Source organism: Bacillus rossius, chromosome 8 (genome assembly GCF_032445375.1).
Source record: "Bacillus rossius redtenbacheri isolate Brsri chromosome 8, Brsri_v3, whole genome shotgun sequence".
NCBI classification, from domain to species: Eukaryota; Metazoa; Arthropoda; class Insecta; order Phasmatodea; family Bacillidae; genus Bacillus; species Bacillus rossius.
The window spans coordinates 53,978,328-54,002,069 of NC_086336.1; the positions used below are offsets into that span (position 1 = coordinate 53,978,328).

At 39.1% G+C, this 23,742-nt stretch overlaps 1 protein-coding gene across 1 annotated transcript in view; it reads right to left on the reverse strand.

The window, feature by feature from the left end:
* The window catches only part of LOC134535376 (cardioacceleratory peptide receptor-like), a 103,805-nt gene that overhangs the window by 39,643 nt on the left and 40,420 nt on the right, over window positions 1-23,742 (reverse strand). Inside the window, exon 3 of the mRNA XM_063374449.1 lies at window positions 2,627-2,785. Coding sequence (XP_063230519.1) covers window positions 2,627-2,785 — 159 coding nt within the window. The remainder of the gene's footprint in view (window positions 1-2,626; window positions 2,786-23,742) is intronic.

Here is a 23,742-nt window from a genome sequence, read left to right on the forward strand (position 1 = left end):
TTCACATATCATTGATGTCAAAAGTAAATCACTGATAATGAGATTGTGATTCAAAAGTGGACACGATAATTGTTTACGGTAAATTTTATGAAATAAAATCATTACAAGAGCATCATAACTTCTCCGAAACTTCCCGAAGCGCATAAAATGCACCGACTTAAAGAAAAAATTAAGGAAATAAATAAAAATTAGCCTAACTTAACCTTAGTTAGGTTGGGTTGGGTTTGGTTCAGTTTAACTGTTACCAAATGGTTAAACAGAATAATGGCTAGGTTGTAAAAAGATGAAGAAAAAATTTAGCATTTTCGCTTAAAACGAATACATTTTGTATATTTTCCACGCTCGGCATTATTTTTAAAGAATTCTATGTTAAATTTCGTGTCTGAGTTTCGTATTATAAGTTTATTCGCAACATGAACAACTTGAGAACACATGAATTTGCTGATTACCGAGGTTACTTGCATGTTTACACATCTCTGGCGAATACTGAAATACTCGCTAAAAACAATTTTTTTTTAATCGAATATTTTTATTGGTGGGGTAGACGATCCGAGAAACCAACACCCCCATTTGTCCGCGGCGTTTATGGAAGATGTCCAGTTCTCGCGTGCGGCAAACCGAGCGAACCGATTTAGTAACTTGTCAAACACGGGCATGCGAGATGGATGCCAGGGAGAGAAGAGAAACACAGTGTGACTGGCAGAGGAAGACTGCGAAAAAACAGGAAGACGCCTGACAGACGAGACGAGAAATTCGCAGGGACATCGGTGGGGTGAAGGAGGGAAAAGAGGGTTGAAAAAGGAGGGGTGGATGGATGAAGAAAGATAAAGGGAGGGGGGGGGGGGCGAAGCGTTCCACGCCCACGGAGGTTTCTAATTATAAGAGCGCGAACAGTAACTTAAAACAGAGGTCTGAAAAGAACACGTTACTCCTAGCGGTAATTTCAACCGAGATTACAAAGGCCGTGGATCACGGAAGAAAGCACAAAAGGTTGCCCTTCTTTTGCTTCCCAGTCGACGAGCAACAATAATAACAACTGAAAACGCGACTTCTTGTATTCTTGAGACTCGGCCGTTTCACCACTAGAAGGCCATGACAAAAAAAAAACATGTGAGCAAGTCTCTCAGTTCTCTTCAGAGATGTGTAACATCTTAACCTCGGTAAGTAACGTAGAAAATCATGCGTTCTCGAGTTGCAAACACACTTACGAAACTCGGACACCAAAATCTAACGTAGAATTCTTTAAAACAATGCCGAGCGTGGTAAACATATATATATACGCAAATTGTGTTTTCAACTACATTTTCTGAACGTGAATCACACATAGTTACCACTCCCGCAGCTAGAAGCTCCGTTAAAATGTCGAAATCATTTGATTAAGAGACCGAAAATTTTAATCTATTATAAAGAAAACGGCTCCGATAAAAGCGAAAAAGACTTGGAAAAAAAAATTAGAGCCAAGTCTTTCAGTACTGGCCAGTTATGTATGTTTAAAAGCGCGCGCTCTACCGTTGTTCTACCGAGCCCGTTGACCTATTGCAAGGAGAACATGTAGTATAATTAGAGACCCGGAAATTTCGCGGGTTAATTTCGTGATATGCTAAAATTCAAATAATTATACCTTAGTGCTGCTTCTGTCATTGGTTCACTGTTAATCTGGAGGACTGAGGGCCAATTAGAGACCCTCACTCATAGAAGTGTCGAATCACAGGCCACCCAGTCGAGACGACTCACAAGTCAGCAGCCAATGAACAGTTGGCATTTGCCCGAGTGTGTAGAGGATATTGGAGCCTATTCTGGAGGTCATTGAACCCGCGAATTTTCCGGGTCTCTAAGTATAATCATTGCAATGCCAGTTTTCTTAGGTATATTAAAATTTGTGATTAATTTTTTCTATGACTTTAGTGTACCATATGTATATATATATTCTGGGATAGTGTCACTATCATAAAGTGTCATTTGGCACAACGATAGGTTTGGTATGTACCCTAATGTTTACGAAAGTGACTATATACGGGTTTATGTTTGCATAAGTTCATCCGCCATCTCTGTGTCAAGTTTCCGTTCATAGACTTCCGGTCCATTTTCAAGAAATTGCTCCTACCAAATGCTGTATACCGAGAACTAAGATGTTTCATAATTAAAAATAAAGAGCGCATGTAACTCAATACATGTGATGGAAGTGAAACTTCTTTGACAATTCAAACATCGACTCGTAAGTATATCGTAAGTGGTAAAACTGCAGAGAGAGAGAGAGAGAGAGAGAGAGAGAAAGAACACAAATTTCTAAATAAACACAAATTAAAACAATTGTTACTTACTTAAAAATAAGATCAAACCCTGTTGTGTTGCCCTCTGCCCAAATACTCCCTGGCGTCAGCCTAGGGAACAGGACCCGAGTTTTCTGCACCGTCCGCAACCTATTAGCGTCAGAAATCTGTTTCACGGAAGATGCGGCAAATCGCTGCCATGGATGGACAATCACCCCTGCATGCTACCTCTCCTGCATGGCTAACACCCTGCATGATTAGAGCGTATAGGCTTCAGCCTGAGATAATCCCTACCGAAAACACTTAGTTTTTAGTTAGGTTAGGGGGGGGGGGGAATGTAAGTTGCGGCAACTCACCGAAGACGATGACGAAGGTCATCTTGACGGTCTTCACCTTGGCCTTGGGGATGAGGCCCTTGGAGGACGCGCGCCGGCTGTCCTGGTCCTCGGACTGCAGCTGCTGGAGTCGCGGCATGCGCAGCGCCGGCTTGGACTTGCCCGAGCCGTGGCCGCTGCCTGCGGACAGCAGAGGCTCGGTCCCGCTGCTCCTCGCTGGGACCCCGCGTCTCGCTCCCCTGTTTCCCTGTTTCCCTGTTTCCCTGTTTCCCTGTTTCCCTGTTTCCCTGTTTCCCTGTTTCCCTGTTTCCCTGTTTCCCTGTTTCCCTGTTTCCCTGTTTCCCTGTTTCCCTGTTTCCCTGTTTCCCTGTTTCCCTGTTTCCCTGTTTCCCTGTTTCCCTGTTTTCCCGTTTTCCCGTTTTCCCGTTTTCCCGTTTTCCCGTTTTCCCGTTTTCCCGTTTTCCCGTTTCCCCGTTTCCCCGTTTCCCCGTTTCCCCGTTTCCCCGTTTCCCCGTTTCCCCGTTTCCCCGTTTCCCCGTTTCCCCGTTTCCCCGTTTCCCCGTTTCCCCGTTTCCCCGTTTCCCCGTTTCCCCGTTTCCCCGTTTCCCCGTTTCCCCGTTTCCCCGTTTCCCCGTTTCCCCGTTTCCCCGTTTCCCCGTTTCCCCGTTTCCCCGTTTCCCCGTTTCCCCGTTTCCCCGTTTCCCCGTTTCCCCGTTTCCCCGTTTCCCCGTTTCCCCGTTTCCCCGTTTCCCCGTTTCCCCGTTTCCCCGTTTCCCCGTTTCCCCGTTTCCCCGTTTCCCCGTTTCCCCGTTTCCCCGTTTCCCCGTTTCCCCGTTTCCCCGTTTCCCCGTTTCCCCGTTTCCCCGTTTCCCCGTTTCCCCGTTTCCCCGTTTCCCCGTTTCCCCGTTTCCCCGTTTCCCCGTTTCCCCGTTTCCCCGTTTCCCCGTTTCCCCGTTTCCCCGTTTCCCCGTTTCCCCGTTTCCCCGTTTCCCCGTTTCCCCGTTTCCCCGTTTCCCCGTTTCCCCGTTTCCCCGTTTCCCCGTTTCCCCGTTTCCCCGTTTCCCCGTTTCCCCGTTTCCCCGTTTCCCCGTTTCCCCGTTTCCCCGTTTCCCCGTTTCCCCGTTTCCCCGTTTCCCCGTTTCCCCGTTTCCCCGTTTCCCCGTTTCCCCGTTTCCCCGTTTCCCCGTTTCCCCGTTTCCCCGTTTCCCCGTTTCCCCGTTTCCCCGTTTCCCCGTTTCCCCGTTTCCCCGTTTCCCCGTTTCCCCGTTTCCCCGTTTCCCCGTTTCCCCGTTTCCCCGTTTCCCCGTTTCCCCGTTTCCCCGTTTCCCCGTTTCCCCGTTTCCCCGTTTCCCCGTTTCCCCGTTTCCCCGTTTCCCCGTTTCCCCGTTTCCCCGTTTCCCCGTTTCCCCGTTTCCCCGTTTCCCCGTTTCCCCGTTTCCCCGTTTCCCCGTTTCCCCGTTTCCCCGTTTCCCCGTTTCCCCGTTTCCCCGTTTCCCCGTTTCCCCGTTTCCCCGTTTCCCCGTTTCCCCGTTTCCCCGTTTCCCCGTTTCCCCGTTTCCCCGTTTCCCCGTTTCCCCGTTTCCCCGTTTCCCCGTTTCCCCGTTTCCCCGTTTCCCCGTTTCCCCGTTTCCCCGTTTCCCCGTTTCCCCGTTTCCCCGTTTCCCCGTTTCCCCGTTTCCCCGTTTCCCCGTTTCCCCGTTTCCCCGTTTCCCCGTTTCCCCGTTCCCCCGTTTTCCTTTTTTCCTTTTTTCCTTTTTTCCTGTTTCCCTGTTTCCCTGTTTCCCTGTTTCCCTGTTTTCCTGTTTTCCTGTTTTCCTGTTTTCCTGTTTTCCTGTTTTCCTGTTTTCCTGTTTTCCTGTTTTCCTGTTTTCCTGTTTTCCTGTTTTCCTGTTTTCCTGTTTTCCTGTTTTCCTGTTTTCCTGTTTTCCTGTTTTCCTGTTTTCCTGTTTTCCTGTTTTCCTGTTTTCCTGTTTTCCTGTTTTCCTGTTTTCCTGTTTTCCTGTTTTCCTGTTTTCCTGTTTTCCTGTTTTCCTGTTTTCCTGTTTTCCTGTTTTCCTGTTCCCTTGTTCCCTAGTTCCCCTGTTCCCCTGGTCCCTGTTTCCTCACTGTCCCCGAGCGTAACCCCTAGATGCAGACGGGAGACACGTATTCAAGTAAAAGTCACACAAAACCGTTTCCTGAATAGTTTTCCAGTACATTAACTGCGCATGATAAAACAAAAAAAAAAAAAAGACAGGTATCCTCTGGTTGGCCAAACAGCCCAGCCAATCAGAAGAGAAGAGGCCACTGATTATTCAGAATATTTACAGTTTTTTGCCACTTGTCTACTGTTAACTATCTCAGCATTTCAGTAAAATATATGATTTTCCGTGCCAATAACATAAATTAACGGACATTCTAATAAGGTAGGCCTACATGCAATAATAACTTTGACATAGCTTTCTTAAAAGCAGTGTAGTAGGCCTACTTGATTTTGTATGCGCAGGCCTACAGCTTAAATCCATAAATTTCATCGTTACTCTTTAGTTTCCGTTTTGGAAATAAATAAAATTATATTACTGTGTTACTGCAACCAACCAGACAGAAATTTTCGCTATCTTTCCGCTTTTATAGCCGTTCGTATTGCTAGTCCTTTTGACCATTTCCCCTGAAGACTGGCTATGCCACACTAACACGGCCAGAGTAGAGCTCATAGTACATAAAGGCTGTGATTGTTGAAATAAAAGACGACGCTATCTTTTTCCTTTCACAGAAATATCATGACACTGAAAATGTTCTCGAAATACAACCCCCTGTGCCTATTGTTAATCATTTTAAGTGCCACAGAGTACTAGGCAAATTTTCATATATTTATTTAAGATAAGTTGTAAGGATGGATCTCTTCCACGCATACTTTATTTCCTTAATCAAGAATGTGATTGAGCTTTTTTTATTATTGCCAATCTGTTGAAAATTTAGGTTTGTCAATTCTAGCTACTTCGTTTTACTTACTTTGACGGACCCGTTGATTCTGGCTGCTTCTCTTTATTTACGTATTTAGATGGAATTGGCAAGAAATGAATAAAGAACGCTATTTCAAACGGACATTACCTTTAATCTGTTCCGTATGGGTTTCAAAAGTTACACTGTTTAAAGATGAGGCACTAACACAACAAGCAAGTGAATTTCGAAGTTTTTTTTTGGTCACAATTTTTTTTTTAAGCGGAAACCGATGTCAGAAAAGGGGAAAATTGAGTATACTCTAAAAAAAAAAATTGATGCCAGGGACTATTAACATCGTCCAGTTCCACTCAGGAAGCCATTAAGGAGGCGGAGTAGAAAATACGTTAAGCTGTTCTATCCCAGACAATTAGTCATGTAACCGGAAAAAAAAAACCGATAAAAAAAAAACAAGCACCATCCATTCCTCCCCATTCTTAATCTCATTACGAGGGGATCCCCTGTTAGTCTTCTCCAGCAGGAAAATAGGATACATGCTTGCAATTTTTTATTTAATGCTCGGGCATAATCTCAATGTTGTACTTCAAGTATTTTTTTTCTTCTCTTGTTTTTAAATATTTATGAAGAAATAGTTCAAAAATTGAACCCTAGAAGTTGAGTTGTGTGAATCACCCAGCTTTTGGAAAACTAAAATTACTTTCTAGCGAGTAAAATTTCCCCAGATTTTTATTTTATTAATACTAGATCACGTATATAATACATATATAATACATACACAGAATAAACAAAAAATATATACTAATGAACACGTGGTCCCCAAGTAAATTGACAGCTGAATTGTGATTAGTAAATTAGCGTTTCGAGGGGGCTTTGGTGTTAATACTTACACAGCACAAGTACAGGTTATGCGTAAGAAATGTATTTCCAAATTTATACGAACCTAATAACTCAGTGTAAAGTTGCGTGCGATGAGGCATCAGAATAACGTACGTAGTGTGCAGTTGACGAATCCACAGCCGTAATATCACGCCTCACTTAATTGCTCGATGTTGTCATAGGAGTTTATAAAACTATGGAAAAGCCTGCTATGGTTATATTTTCTAAGTGGTATTTTTCAGCTGACTGAAAATAAAGCTTAAAGCTTAGTAGTATCGTATTTTTTTTAATATCTAGCTCAACTGTAATAAACAAAAGAGCGCGAGTAACTCAGTACACGTGATAAAAGTAAAACTTATTTGGCAATTAAAACATTGACTCGTAAGGGGTAAAACGGCAGAAAAAGAGAAAGAAGACAAATTTCTAAATAAACATGAACTAACAAAATAATTGATCACTTAAAAATAAATGCTCAGGATATCAGTAATTATTGTTAATCAATAATTATTAATTAATAAAAAACAATGTTCAAAGCATGGGAGTGAAACAGTTTCTGATTTGTTACATTACTTGGATTAGGTTTGGACATGTTCTGGAATACGACCCGCGAGTCAGGTCACGTGGTGTATCCTAAAAGGGTGGGTGCTTGTTCGCTGCCTTGACCCGCACGTCTCTGAATACCGCCCTTACTCGCATGAGCGCCACTCGTCGGCAATCATCGGCGATCATCGGCGATCATCGGCCATCCAGAGGACCACCCGCTCGCTCCCCGGGCGAGGGGGGAGAGACACGGGCCAACCAGACGAACGGAAGGCCGTGATTGGCCCACAGCTGCAGCCAATCCGGAAGAACACTCCCCTCTCGGGGCGAGAGTATCAAAGGCAGAAGAAGAACTTGTCTCATAACTAGAGACCCGGAAAATTCGTGTTATGCTAAAATTCAAATAATTATACCTTAGTGCTGCTTCTGTCATTGGTTCACTGTTAATCTGGAGGACTGAGGGCCAATTAGAGACCCTCACTCATAGAAGTGTCGAATCACAGGCCACCCAGTCGAGACGACTCACAAGTCAGCAGCCAATGAACAGTTGGCATTTGCCCGAGTGTGTAGAGGATATTGGAGTCTATCCTGGAGGTCATTGAACCCGCGAATTTTTCCGGTCTCTAGTCATAACCTCAGTTTCCGCGAGGTATTCGTATGGCCCGGCTCGCACAGCTCAACACTACACGACACACCCGAGTTTCAATAGGCCACTTGCAAATTTCAGGCACACTTACAAGCCTCTAATGCACAGCAACACGACACTACATCACGCCAGTTGGCCGATCTGACTGGTGGGGAGCTTCTCTCCCCCGCCGACGACAGGTACACGTGACTTTTCTAGCATTACACTACACAGACCCGTGTGCCAGACCTATAAAACAAGACACGCACCCCGCCCGTTGATCCAAGTGATTCTGACACAAGTGTGGGGGTGCATCCATCTTGATTTACTATGCACCGAGCGAGTCACAGAAACCTCGCTTTCTGGTCTCTCGCACACTGAACGCCCCGGATGGCATTATGGTGGATCGGCGGCGTTGTGGTAACCTCAGCAGGCAACTCTACCCTGGTGATGGCGACTGCAGTGTCGACAGAAACGCCGGTGATTAAGTTCGCCTTGGACACGGTCCGCAGCACAGAAGCCGAGCTGATTCGGACGGATTGGCCTACGATCCTTACGTGTGCTCTTCGCCGGGGACGCAAAACAACGCCGAAATACCACAACGCCGAAAAATGTCATTGCAGGACTGCCACAAAGGCTAGGTTAGGTTAGACTAGGTTAGGTTAGACTAGGTTAGGTTAGACTAGGTTAGGTTAGACTAGGTTAGGTTAGACTAGGTTAGGTTAGACTAGGTTAGTTTAGGTTAGTCTAGGCTAGGATAGGCTAGGTGAAGTTAGGTTAGGTTATATTACGCTAGGTTAGGTTAGTTTAGGTAAGGTTAGGTTTGATTGTGGTATTTCGGCGTTAAGGTACATTAAAGAAACACACACAAATTAATTCAGTTGTTATTTCGGCGTTGTGGTACACAGCAGTTTTCTAGCTGTCGGCGTTGTGGTTAATTTTGACATTCGGCGTTGTGGTAACGACGCCTCCTCGCCCGATATCGGAATACAGTCCGCAGCCGGCGTGTCTCAGCCCGCGGGGGTTGGAATCTCCCCGGGTGCAGATGTTCCCGGTGGAGGAATTAGCGGCCGTAATTGGACCACCTCCCACCCTGACCCATGGGGTGCTTGGCGGGACCGCGGGGAAGGGTAAGACAAGCTGACGTCACGAGGGCGAGGATCAATCAGCGCCACAGTCTGGCTTTCTCACGCGGTTCACAGGGTTCGGTTTCTTAACCCGGGCGTTCATGCTTTGCGTTTGTCCCAGTACCTCCAATAGTTTAGCCATTTGTAAACCGTTCCCTTAAGGGGGTGCCTCCCATTTCAGGTCAAGATTTTATATTTACAGTAATTATAGAAAAAACTTGTAGACTTTTTCAATTGTTTAACTTTCACGAAATGAAAAAAATATATACAGAGAATACTTTTTTGCATAATTGGCTGCCCAAGTTACATTTTTAACGTTTTTAGGTTTTTGAAATAAGGAGAATTTAATTTATTTCAAAACAAACTTTTTAAGTTTAACTGCAATGCCACTGGCTACTTCAAGAAATGGTTTGAATTTCTTTCAGAAAATATTAATAAATTTTACCTGGCATTTCAAAATTCACAAATTTTTTATGATTTTTACAGTCAAGAAACATGAAATGAGTTTTTGTGATAGAAATGCAAACCATATCATGAAGTAACCAGTGGCACTGCAGTTAAACCTAAAAAGTTTCTGTTCTGCAATAAATTAAATTCTCCTTATTTGTACAACCCAAAAACGTTTAAAATGTAACTTTGGCAGCTAATTATGCAAAATATACGCGCTGTATATATTTTTCATTTCGTGAAAGTTAAACGATGGAAAAAGTCTAAAAGTTGATCAGTGATTAATATAAATATAAAATCATGACCTGAAATGGGAGGCACCCAGGGGCGAAGCCAGGGGGGGGGTTTAGGGGTTCAAACCCTCCCCTTAGCACCAAATATTTAATTAATTTATTATTCATCACTCAAACAAATTTCATTTTAAAATTAATAAAATTTTTACCATTACAATATTTAAATTTAAGCACTGAAAACTCCTAAAATAGCACTATTTTACACCTTAAAATCCAAATTTTTCCGACCCCCGGACCACCCGCTTTAATACGGGGGGGGGGGGCGGCCCATGCTTCTTAACTCCCCCCATACACAAATCCTGGCTACGCCACTAGAGGCACCCCCTTAATGGCTTTCCAGTATCAACTGCGCACATTAATAAGCGAAACAAAACAAAATGAAGTAAAATAATTGAATATTCGATTACCTTTTCTATTCTTCTAAAAAAAAGTTATGATTGAACAAAACATGTATTAAAGTATAAAATTATGCGCCAAATACTTTGTATTATCTCGGTAAACGTATTTCATACGTGCAAAAATAACCATAGCCATGTTACAAAATGTTCCTTGTAGTATTGAAAACTATTTATTGTCAACTGGTTTCCAAATGAATCTTTTGTAAAAAAAAATATAATTTTTTTTTTCTGTACTACAGAAGGAATGGCAACCGCAGTTGATTAATTCATACTACCCGGCTTGCTTGCATTAAAATTCTTATTATTTACATCAGTTATTATCATAAACTTTAATATTTTTATGTTGTTTAGATACTATTACTTGATTTTTTATGAGAACGTGAAACTTTTTATTTTGACTGTACTATTTCAGTTGTATATATACTGAATGAAAAAAAAAGAATACTAAACACCAATTATTATTTCACAGGAGAAAATATTAGTAGTAGTCGGTCACTATAAACAACATGGCATTCCAATAATTATGGCTACAGAGAGCAAAGCTTTCAAGAGCCTCTTCAATTATGGGATTCAACTCTGGCATATCATTAGGTAGCGGTGGAACGTAGATACAATCTTTTATAAAGCCCAAAAAGGAAAAAAAAATCGCATCATCTGGCTTTAAAGCATGTAGCAACTGTAACCGGTAATGTGTTCTTGAAAACTTCCACATCGTATTATTCGGCAACTAAAGTTCAAGACTTGCTTTCCTAACATATTTATTAGGACCACCCAGGTAGGATTCTCTGACACGGTCAACATCCTGTACAGACAATTTTGGTCGTTGCGTGCTTTTCCCTTTACAAACACATCTGGTCGTTTTAGAGTTGCATATACCATCGGCGGATGTTTTTTTTTTCCACATGGGGGCTCATAATTAAACTTTAAACGAAACGCACGTTCAACTGAGATTACAGATTCACTCTTAGCAAATTTCAGAACACAAAAAACGCTTTAGCTCAGGAGTCGCCATTTTGCGTAGGTGGCGCTGCAAGCGAGAAAAAAACAAAGCAGTACTCGCGCCTGTGCTCATCTAAATCTTTGTGATCTTGAACCAACAACCCACAACGCTTACAGATTATTTCGACCTTACGGCCGGCGTTCTCACGTTTCCCTCCCACATATGCGCCCTAATAGGGTACCAGAGCTTATTTAAAACAGAACTGTTAGGGTTCGCTCCCTTTTGTTTGATCGGGAGGGTGTTAGAGCTTCGGCAATGGCCAGGGCTGGGGCCACCAACCCAGCATAGTCACCGCCTCAACGCTTACAGTTGAAAATATTAACATTTATAACTGGGAAATTAGTTTATGGACATGCTGTAGTTTCGGTGATATTCCTTCATTTACGGTAGCCCGCGGCGCAGACCGGAGAAATGGCCTTGGTATTCGTTCGGAATTATTTTTGAAGAACCATCAAGAAAAAAAAACTGTGATTCAAACCCTGACCCTCTGGAGTCTAACGTCTTACCACTTCGCCACTTCGTTACATAATATTCTTAAAAACACAGATTTAAAAACATTTTCTGGAGTTACGTCAAGTAACAATCAGCTGCTGCCGAATGTGTAAATGCATAGACAGTACAGAGAATTCCGTTGAAGTTATTAGTCAAACCCAGTATTACTGCGAACACTACATACTTTGTATTTATACAGTTGTTATCATTTACAAATTTACAAGTATATGTAAATGAATATTTATGTTACATTTACAAAACAAATTACAGTGAAGATATTAAATAGCTACAATAATTATTTTAAGAATATCTATTTAAATTTTATATACTTAGTATAACTCTTAATATTCTTTCTTATTTTGCCTTAGTGTAACACTTTAATTTAAAATTTATAGTTAAGCAAGTAAATTATTTTATTCGCCGTAGATCATCAAAATCCACCACTTTGCCTGGAATGAAAATTTTCTCGCACAGTAGAAGTGCAGATAAGAAGTCGTTTTCTTTGGCCTACTTTCCGCAAGCTAAATGGGATGCGAGGAAATTTCTTTTATTTGTAAGTTGCCGGCAACTGAAATTTATAAATCCTGGACGTTGTACTGTTGGTGTGGGGGGGGGGGGGGGGAGGGGGAGGTAAGAAGCCCATCTGCACGAAAAGAAGAATATAAAAAAAACCAGCAGAAACATAACTGCTTGTAAACTGACACTTCCTTAAATATAAATTACAGAGGCGGAAAAACAGCAGGCTGTAAGATGAGAGAAAAAGCCTCTTCCAAAGTTTTTTTCTTCTTTTGTTTTAAAGGAAGAGAAGAAACTTTAAGAGAACACACGCGTGTAAAAGGAGATATATGGAGCCTGTTTTTGACCTCTTTATCGGTTCGCTGCTCTCGAACGTTCGCGGCTTGAAGAATTAATATTAAAGACGCCGCGAGTGTGACGCATGAGGCGCAGGACTGCAACGCAAAGGCGGATCGGTGAAACCAAAAATAAAACGCGGGCTCAATTTAAACCAGGCCCTGGAACTGGATCTACAGGTTTTTGCCCTGGCGGAAACCGGTTCGTGTTCCATTTTACGGTCGGCGTGAAACGAGGGGTTGATTCCGTATTCAAACAGCTCCCAAACGGCCTTCCGCGGGGGGCGGCCTCGATGAGTCGAGGGGAAGTCGACGAACAATGGGCGATTAAAAAAAGAAAAACTAAAAAGGGGGGGGGGGGAAATAATCAGTCTCAATTTACGCGGCCTTGAATGGCTAAAAAGTGTTACGAAACAACGCGGCACCTGTTCGGGAGCAGGTTCAAGCCACGGCACCAAGGAGGAAACTTAACTTCGTCCAGACCGACTGCCAGTCGAGACAGTACCTTCACTCTTAGATACCACAGTAAACTCACGGAATTTCCAATGAAAAATTCACATCGATTAATCGAAGAGTTATTCTAATTTTATATAACTTGAATCTTCGTAGGATCAACCCGTATTTCGACACCACAATTCTTTTTTTTTTCCAGGTTAACACACTCGTGTGAGTGTTTTTTTTTTTTTTTTTTTTTTTTTTTTAGCAGGAGTCTTAAACAAGTTTTTGAATTTTATTTTGCTAGTATACCAAGATTATTTTCGTGGATTTACGTGCAAAGTCAATAAACTAAGTGCCCGCAAATTTACAAGGATCCCTGGATTACTTGATGTAAGCTTTTGGACATAGCCATTGCTAGGCACGTTTTCTGTAGAAGAAAACTAAAAAATACCCAAAAGACAAAAAAAAAATCAGAAAAACATTGCTGTTGTCAACAGGATATAAACACCACATAATATTCCATAACAGGAAAATGGTCAAAAAACAAAGAAAAACAAAGAAAAATGGACTAAGAGAACGAAAAAAAAAAAACCCACATGACAGCGCAAAAATATTGAACCCACAAAAATTCAGCAAAACAGTTTGAAACGAGACAAAAACACGACAAAACGAAAAGACAAAACAAACACAATAGTTTTCCAAAACAGAAGAGAACGAAAAAAAAAAAAGAACCCACAAATGATGACAGCACAACAATATTGAACCCGAAAAAAATCAGCACAACAGTTGAAACGAGACAAAAACACGACAAAACGAAAAGACGAAACAAACACAATAGTTTCTCCAAAACAGAAACAAGCGACGTTTCGGGAACTGCTATCTGCTCCCGTCCTCAGGCAGAGACGCACATGGTACGAAAACACAGGTGCGACTTGATTATTTGTAAACAAGAGTTCTTCGTAATTTTATGGTGAAAATATTTAACAGTGGATCCGGACAGGATGTTCGGCTACCCGCGCTGCGATCAATGCATTTCGTGGCCTCGAGAAGCTTCCAACGTGATGGAGCGCCGCCCACTATATCTGTCCATGAATGCCGAAGTTAAGGCTCCTGCCTACTTGGCCACAAATACGTTGTGCAAGCTTCAGAAAAGAAAGAAAAAAAAAACACACGATTTGAAAATTGCTCTAGATATTCGAGTGGTGTTTTTGTTTACGAAAAAGCAGTGAAGATTACGCCGGGATCTGTCTGTTAAGAAGTTTTCTTTCCCCATAATTCGTTATTTTAAATTTGAACTGTACATATTTTTATAAAATTGGAAATGGCTGAAACGCGTGTTTTCAGAGCATACGTATTTCTGGCACGTAAATCATAGTAGACATTCTTGGAAGCAGTCAAAGGACTTGCGTTACACTTTTATCTTCATTTCTCCGCCATACAATGTTTGGTTACCGCTCAAATCTCATAGCAGCCCTATGGTCGACGAGAAAACTTCGCACCAGTTCAGAGCCTTGCTACTAGAAGCGATACCGCGCTAGAAGCACCAGCGAGCGTCGCAACCTATCATCCAGCCTCACTAACACAGATACACCCCTGACTAGGCGGGCCCCTTAAGGGGAGAGAGCTGGGGATAGAAAGACGCCAAGAAGTTCAAGTAACGGCCGGTTTAAGCGCCACTGTCAACTCTGGGACGCAGAATGTAAACAAACAGTCACTGATAATGCTACAAGCTATGTTGAAAGAGTTGTGAACAAAATCATCACTAATTTTAATTCATTCGAAGTTGGTTACGGATTTATCATTTTTCAATAACTTTGACAGCAAGAGGCTAAAAATAAGAGAAAAGTCGTTATGTTACTTTGTATTATACCGATGTTTATATATTGATATGTGGATAATACGTGTTCGTGTAAGTTTATTCAAGTCAAAGAAAACGAAAAGGCCCGATTTATTAATTTTCAGGGAGATGAAAAACATAATATTATTTAAATTTATCACGCATACTATGAGTTAAACAAGGGCACATAGTTTTGATTAACGTATTGTGTAAAAATGTTGCTGATGGCTGATTACTAAAAGAATAGTTTACTGCAAAATAAATCGCCAGTAAATAACTCAGAAAACAGTGCACCTTCTACAATGAATTTATTCTTAAAACAATTTGTTTTATTTTTTCTAAAGTAAATTTTATTGAAGCCGAAACAGATTTATGATGGCATGAAACTCTCATCCCACATTGGTATCTGAATGAAATTTTTTACTCGCATATCTTGAATATAGGCATTTCTTTCTTCACTTTTATAAAGTTAACATCTGATAACTCAACAAATTTGCCTGAACTAATTAAGTTTACTGTAAAGCGCGTGTTACTACAAAATGCACATTTTCTTTTTACTCCTTGCACTTTGTGAATTTGCAGGTACTCGCATAATTGGCTAAGATAATTCAGGAGAGTCACGGTCTTACCATACGGGAAAAAAAAATTATTTCATCTACTTAAAATGTTCTTTGATTGCCTCCATAAAACGGCGTTTCGGAATTCCTACTGGGTTCTAAAATGTTACTCAATGATGGGAGAGCAATAAATAAAGTCCAGGGAAATGGCGAAATAAACCACTTAAAACAAGAAAAAACATCGAAAAGGAGAATAATTATTAGAGTGATAAGTAGTATAGGATAGCCGGAGCTGGCCCAGGCTTCAGGCTGTGGTGCTTGGTGCCGATCCACATCTCTGACGTCACGTCCATCTCTGACGTCACGACGGCCATCTTGGATGGTTGTGACCTTGACCTTTGACCTTGACCTAGAATTTGATCCTCAAAAATCACCAAAATCCGCCAAAATTGGGCAAAATTTGCCCAAAATTCCTCAAAAATCGCCAAAATTTCCATTTCTGTGGAAAAAAGTTCCGCCAAAAAATCTCAACAAATTCCACAAATTAAAAATTTCTCATTTCGAGGGAAAAATTTCCCGTTTCGAGGGAAAAATTCCCGTTTTTAGTCCTTAAGGTGGGACATCCGGGCACACGTTAGCAAGCTGTCGCAGTGTCTGTGGAACAGGGTGCGAGGGGAAGTGGAAAACCCGAACTCTTAGCTACCCCCACTACTAGCCGCCGGGGGTGGTGGACGAAGACGCTGTTTGCCACCCCAAACCGGTTATTCTATCGTAGCGCGGGGGGGGGGGGGGGGGGGGGGGGGGTTTGAAGGAGGCCGTGTGGTATTTGGCGTGGACTCGCTCTTCCTCTGTCCTCTGTCCCTTGAACAGGCGGAGACGCGGAGTCATCCCTTGTTCATAGGCCAGTGACCTTGAAAGCGCTGCGTCAATAAGCTGACCGTGGAACGTTTACTTGCAAACTACTGGTAAACTGTCAGTGAGCATTTATCGTACACAAAATGTGTATCAGTTTTGAAATAAATGTTTAATTAACATCGATAACAATTTTTATTTATTTAATTAATTATCTTGAAAACATTCTTTGCAGCTCATATTCGTGCGGACAAACGTTATTTGTTTAGGGTGATAAGTAAAGAGTATGATTTTCAATGCAACGCGCAAAATATTAGGTAAGTTAATAACAGAATCTCTGCCTTCATCGACTGTCGAGACCTCACTATTGAGGAGCCGTAAAACTCTCTCATCCTAACCAACTATTTATTTGCTCCGATATCATCGCAAAGTATTTAATATACATAAAATAAAATTGATAAAATGAATGTGTAAACTGAAGTTAATGTCCAACTTGTAGGAAATAATCGTGTGAATACCTTAAACAATAATTACTTAAGCATTTGTATCAGCAACAAAACCAGTTGTTTTTCGTGCATTGTGGTAGGCAGAGTAGTAAACTGGCATTTTTGTACTGTATCGTAAGAGTACTTGTCGGCCGCGTCTGTTGTACTATAGCGGTAGGTTGTAGGCAGGCTTTGATCTGTACTCGCCCTGAAACTGAATACAGATTTAAAGACGTGATTGACCATTAGATACAATTAAATGTAATTAACCAAACTACCTATTTTCATATTTATTTTACCAATAATCTCACATAGATATCCTATCAATTTGGTTGGAAATATGTAGGCTATTGTGTGTACTTTGACAGGAACCTACTTCTCAAAAGTTAGTTAAGTTCTGGTGCGGTAAGAATATTTTAGTGTTCGTCATTGTATTTCATGACAAAACATATCAAATTAAGTCGTTTCAGTAGGTAACAAAATATTTGACCTATACATGGAATCTGAAGAATCACGAACTGCAAACCATTCGATAAATAAGTTAGTAATAATGTTCACTCATATTGTAAACATGATTGCAAATGCAGTGTATCTCAAGCATAGGAGCGTAGATATGAGGCTTGGCAAGTTCTTCAGAGGTTTAGCGAGCTGTTTGAGATAGGTAAAATACCGTTTCATTCATAATACGAAACAGAACTTTACATAACAATAACAGTGTAATTATACGCTGTTAATTGTTATGATTAGTGCTCGTTTCAGCTAATTATAATATTTAATCATGTAATATAATATCGTATAATATAAAAATTTTCAGACAAACAAATAAAAGTAACAAAAAACTATCTCAATGTTGCAACTAAATATTTTATTTGGTATTGTACATATTAAAACTCACCTGCCTGCAAATTTGTGGACAGAAACGAAATCATTGTTAACATAAATTCTCACAGCATATATCAGTTCCTACTCTGTATTTTAAGATTCGTTGGTGTCGTGTTAAAACCAAAAATAATTTAACTTATACTTTTAATGACAATGAACCTAAATAAAATTCGACAGAAACGCCTCATTGGGTTCAGTTCTCAAAGAAAGTAAAGGAACACTGTAATAAACTCAATACAAATACATTCAAGGCGAAGATATTACACTTGTACAGTTTTCGAGGAAACTTTAAAACGCAAACAGAGTAGCCTATATTGTAAATTTCATTTTACTGTGTTCTTTCAAATCGGATTTTCCATAGTAGCAAATTTTTAAATGTCGATAACTGTAACTATGTCAATGTAGGGTTAGGCCTAAATGATATAGGCTAATCGACAAATTGACAAATTTTGAATTCGTCATACATTTTTCATTCAATAATCAGTTAAAACCACGGTTTAATCTCATGAAAGAATAGGAAAATTTAGTCAAACTAATTGGGAACAACATGACCAACAATAAATTTTCAATACCGTCTGCTATGAAATACCCCCAAAAAATGTGATATTTGAAGATCATTGCCTTAAAAAAATATTGCAACTCGTAGTTACAAAATTCTGTTATATTAAATAATTAATGATTTTTCGTTTATACTATTATTTTTTTTCTAAATATTACACGTATTTCCCGAAAAATTAGAAAAATAATCTACATAAACCGTAATTTGTTGGAGCATAAATTCAATTTGTATATTTAGTCATCGTTTCAATACATATTTACAGCAAATAATACAAACACTGGAGTACTCTATAAATTAATTCAGTTTGCACATTGCATTCATTTGAACACACATTTACAACACATAATTCAATTATCACAAACATGATTTAAGTATAATGCACCTCATCACGTGCATTCGATTTCATTATATTCCACAAATATTAAGAACCATATAGGTAAATATAATGCGAGTAAGCACTAGAGAAAGTTTTTAAAGTGTTTTCATTCGTAAATTTATTTTAATGATTCTGAAAAAAAAAAGTAACAAAGTAGTTGATTGATAAGTATGTGTACCTATCTATATATATAAAAATTTAGCTTCCGTATGTATTTGGCCGCAAAACTCGGAAAGTATACGATGGTTTGGATTGAAATTTTTACAGAACATTGCATCTTAACAGAAGAGTGTTTATATGAAATAAAAGTTTGGGAAAATCCACCGGAAAAGTCGGAAAAAAAAGTTTCTATAACTAAATATCATGGTCACCCAAATTAGTTGTGACCACGCTCGACGATGCTGTACCATATTGTCGAAGTTCAAGCACATCAGGCTACTCGACCATTGTGCCTTGACGACTATAACTTACACAAATATGTATATATATATATTTCAAGAAAGAATAAAAAACTTTATTTAATTTGAAAGTATATTCTTTCGACTCTATTGATAAAAATACGTTTAAATTAAAAAATATTCAAATTTTTGGAGCACAGTAAAAAAAATGCATTTAACCACGAATATGCGAGTTAAACTTCAGAACGATCCAACAGCAGTCATATTTTCAAGACAATTAATTGAAGTTGGTAACGGCACTGTACCTACAAATCCAGAAACAGGAAAAATCAGCTTATCATCTGATTTATGCAACATCGTAGATTCAAAAGAGGAATTAGTAGACAAGGTATTCCAAAACATCGAAACAAAATTCAAAAATCATGCATGGTTGAGCGAAAGAGCCATTCTAGCGGCTAAAAATGTTGACGTACACGATATGAACAATAGTATTATAAACAGAATCGAAGGTGAAACAATGACATACAAATCTATTGATTCAGTAGTGCACCAAAATGAAGCAGTGAACTTTCCAACGGAATTTCTCAATTCACTCGATGTTCCAGGATTACCACCACATATTTTGAATTTGAAAATTGGTGTGCCAATTATATTGCTTCGAAATATCTGTCAGCCTAAATAATGTAATGGTACACGATTAGTAGTTAAAAAATTAATGGATAATCTTATTGAAGCAACAATTTTGATTGGACTTCATAAAGGTGAAGACGTATTACTTCCACGAATGCCACTTATTCCGACAGATATGGCGTTCGAGTTCAAACGACTTCAATTTCCAATACGCCTTGCGTTCGCTATGACCATCAATAAAGCACAAGGACAATCTTTGCAAGTGTGCGGTTTGAATTTAGAAAATGAATGCTTCTCTCATGGACAGTTATATGTCGGGTGCTCCAGAGTCGGTAAACCATCTGATCTATATGTTTATGCAAAAAATGGGAAAACAAGGAATGTAGTCCTTCCATTAGCTTTACAATAAAAATATTTAAGCTAAACACATTTTTATTTCTTCTATTACATTCCACAGCCATGCACAGTAAAATATTAAATTAAACAATGAATTAATATTAAACTGTGCCACAGCAAAGCGTGGCCGGGTTTAGCTAGTATAAACATATATTAGTAAGAAAGTATGCACATCTAAAAATAAAACTTTTAAATTATTACCATTATTTATGAAAACCTGTCACTATGAAATATATCTCACCATAATCACAAATATAGTTTTTTTGTTTTGTTTTGTTTTACTTAACTCTCTGCTGATCCTGTGATGATCCTGAAATAGCTGGGCACTGCTTCCCAGCATTCAGTATGTAATCAGGATTTCTTATTGTCATAGAACGTGTGTATCTAGGCCCTAGGGTCAATTATCTCTGGTAATAGGCAATCCATGTAAAACTTAACAAGTTTATCCTTCATTTCTTTATGTCAGTAATTGTCGTCCCTTTTTATCCTTTGATAATACATACCCTTCCTATTCCAGACAATGTATATGCAATAATTTCTTTTTGTAATGTGTAGCTGTCCCTGCACTTGAAAGAAATTATCATGGTTTTTGTTTAGTACAATTTTTCCATCTTGGCACGTAAATGATTTGATCTTTCCCTGAGCTATCGCATCTTCTCGATGTAAGTCTGCTGAAGAAAATTGGCATTTAACTTCCACTATAACATCATAATCTATGATACCGTCTGGAGAGGCTCCCAAAAATTCCAGTTGCTCGTCCACAAGCAGACCACATGGACGAATAGATATTCCTAAAGAATTATGCAAATCTTCTAGTGATACTTTATCGTTTTCTCGACTATGCATGATTGCTTCATTCCGTATAGATGTTCCGTACAGAATACTTTTCACAAGCGAGTCACATTTCGTTGTTTTTCGGCGTTTACAAACTGACCCAAAATGTGAAGCAGTGAGTAGTTTTCTTCGTTCTTGCAACCACACTCCACTCCCACTTTGAAGTACTTACTGTAATTTTTTCTAAGTTTTTTCTTTGTTCTTCACTTCTTCTCAGTGAATCAAGAAATAAAGAGCGTTCTTTCTCAAACTCTTGATCATCCATGTCTGGTCGTTGTGCATTTGGTCCATTAAAACTATCTTTGTCACAAAAACCCGAAAACAACTTCTTTGAGCATTTCTTGGACTACTTTGGATATTTCTTCTGCATGTTTCTTGAATGTATCTTTAAATCTGTCCGTTTCCTTTTAAGTTGGTCGTTTTTACAGAAAAATTTAGGACTTCTGCCATACATTTGCTTGTGTATCGTGTAGTGAGCTGTTCCTGTGTTATGCTGTACTACTGCTCCAGCACATCTTGTTTGGTAACTATTTCCTCTACAAAAGTTGATTCTTTTCCCTCCAGTGTATTTGGAAATGAAAGAATTGTACTGTTCAGCAGCATTGTTGTCAATACAGTATAGCAAACTACGAGTATTCCTGGCAAGGTGTTTTGCTGCCAACATAACTTTTTCAAACAGTCCAGTGCTTATCAAATCATTGATATTGGAGCTTTCTTCTGTTTTTGCAGCATCACAGAAATACCCCCGTTCTGCACAGTTTCTATGGCTCCCAAATACATGATTTGGCCCATTCAAAATATCCTTTCTTAGCTCGGAAATGCTTAGCTCAATATCATTTGTCATGGTCTTATTCCTGTATTATGCAGCCTTCTTCACTGCCATTCGAAGTCGCAAAATATAATTTCCCATTTTCTTCCTAAGACAAATAGGATAACGGCCTCCATCACTTGTTGCTGAAATATGTCTCAATTTATTACAATAATTCCTTAAAAGGTGGCACGAGCACTCAATTTTTTCTACAGTCAATGATTTGTAAAGTATTGCGTCTAGAATATTTTTATATACACTGCTGTCTCCATCTGCAACAATTTTAGCGTATCTCACCGAATACATTTCCTCACTTGCAAGAAAACCTTCAAGAATAATAGCCAATTCCATGCTTGTTGATGTTTGGTGAACACCCCAGTTCCTACTACAAGCATGATCGGCAGCAGTTGCACCTTTCTTCTCTGCGGCGATCGCAAATCGTGCAGTACTTGTTTTTCACCCCAATGAAGAGCACCTTCTTCGTGTAGTATCCAACAATAGCAGCCTACAAAAAATTTATAGTTGTCGATAAATATAACAAGAACAAACGACCAAAAATATAAAGAAAAAGTTGTACGTTGCAAATTAACATTTCAATAATATCTGTACAGAAAACAGTTAAATAAAAAATAAAATAATGGCACGTTGTAAACTTGCAGTTCCTAATTTGAACAATTTGTATAGAGTCAGCGATATAATACTGCAATGCTAATGTCATGTAAATCAACGAGAAGTACACAGGAAGTAATGATATAGCTGATGTGTAGTAAGATGTTAACTGCACCAAGAGACACGTATAAGCATAAATATATATAAGCACATATATATATAAGCATTTATATACAGGATGTTTCTTAAATAGGGGGACAAAGTCTGCATGCGTGTTCCTCACGTAAAAAAAATAATAAGACAAAAACGTATCTTGCATTTTTCACTTTTCATAAAATGTTTCGTTCTAATTGTTATTTTTTTTCATTTATTACTAGGTGCCCAAGTTTTGTTAACGATCAAATAGTAATGATGGGAATATAATATGGCAACTTATGTTAACTTTAAAAAACTGCCTTAAACGGTAACACAAATGAGAAGAATTAGCTAGAGTAGGCTCAAGGTTTTATTTACAAGCAAACGTAGCAAAAATAATACTTAAAAGTGTGGACACGTGTATAAAAATTGCAATCGTTATGAAAAATTTAAATAACCCTTACAACTGTATTTTTGACTAGCTTTTACCCGTGGCTTCGCTCGTGTTATGTCCTTAAGTATCAAAGATCATTGCAAAGAAAATAAAATAATATGGTAATTTTTTTTATTGCGTGACTGGAATCATCCGTATTTAAAAATTCTAACATCCGATTTAGCTTAAAAAACTGAAAACATGCTTTATTGAAATATGTTTCACTATTACAAAAAAAATTAATCGTAACATTTTAAAAAGTTCAAAGTATTAACGTAGAATAATAAAAAAATTAATATTCTGCCCCAATTGTGTGATCCGAAGCCTCGTTCCATTACATAGTCGAGGAGCATCTAGATTTCGTATAAGCGTAACTTGTAGGCCTTCATTTAGTTTCATTTGAAGTTTATGTGAGGGTACACCCGAAAGTTCAAGTGAATTAAAACACTCCGAAGGATATTAAGTGCTTTGTTCTGTATTCATGATTGTATCTATTGACAAATACTCCATTTCGCCTTGCACCTTTTTTAAAATATAAGTGTAGATTTTATTAACGATATAAATTTTTTGGCGCCAATATTGCTCTTGCGTACAACCACCGATCACTATTCAAATTTTTCTGCAAGTCCGGAAAACTTGAGTAATTAGATCCACATCATTTTCACTAAATTACAAAATTCTCTTGAAAGTAAAATATAACCAGCATCAATGTCCAAACAACAATCACCGAAGAAAATAGACACCTAACCTCTAAAATTTAAAAAGTTTAAGTAATGCTTGGCGGTGACAGAAAAATAAAATTGAATAGTAAATTGACCTCCGGTATTATATTATTAAATTGGTGAATTATTTAATTTACTTATTGAAACACCAGATGGCGTTAAATATGATTCAAATTACTCAAACTCGCAGTCAGACGATAATACATACAAATATCAATTTTTTTGCTCTTAGGAAAAAAGTATTGTTTTTTTTAATAAAAAGTATCCTATGTTACTTTTAATACCTCCAAAAAATGTGTACAAAGTTTCATGATGATCGGTTAAGTAGTTTTCGCGTGAAAGCGTAACAAACAAACTTACATTCACATTTATAATATTAGTAGGGATGTTTAATACTTTTCCACTGAATATATAAAACCGTAGTCTAATTACTGAGACGAATTAACGTAGGCCTAAGTCGTTCGGATTTCCACGAGTTCGTTTGTTTTCACAGCTGTACATTTGGGTCTACCATGAGCTGTGTTTGTTTCATCTGACAACCTGAAAAAATTGGAATAGCGTTATGTACATTTTTGCCGCTTATAAAACTTGATACTT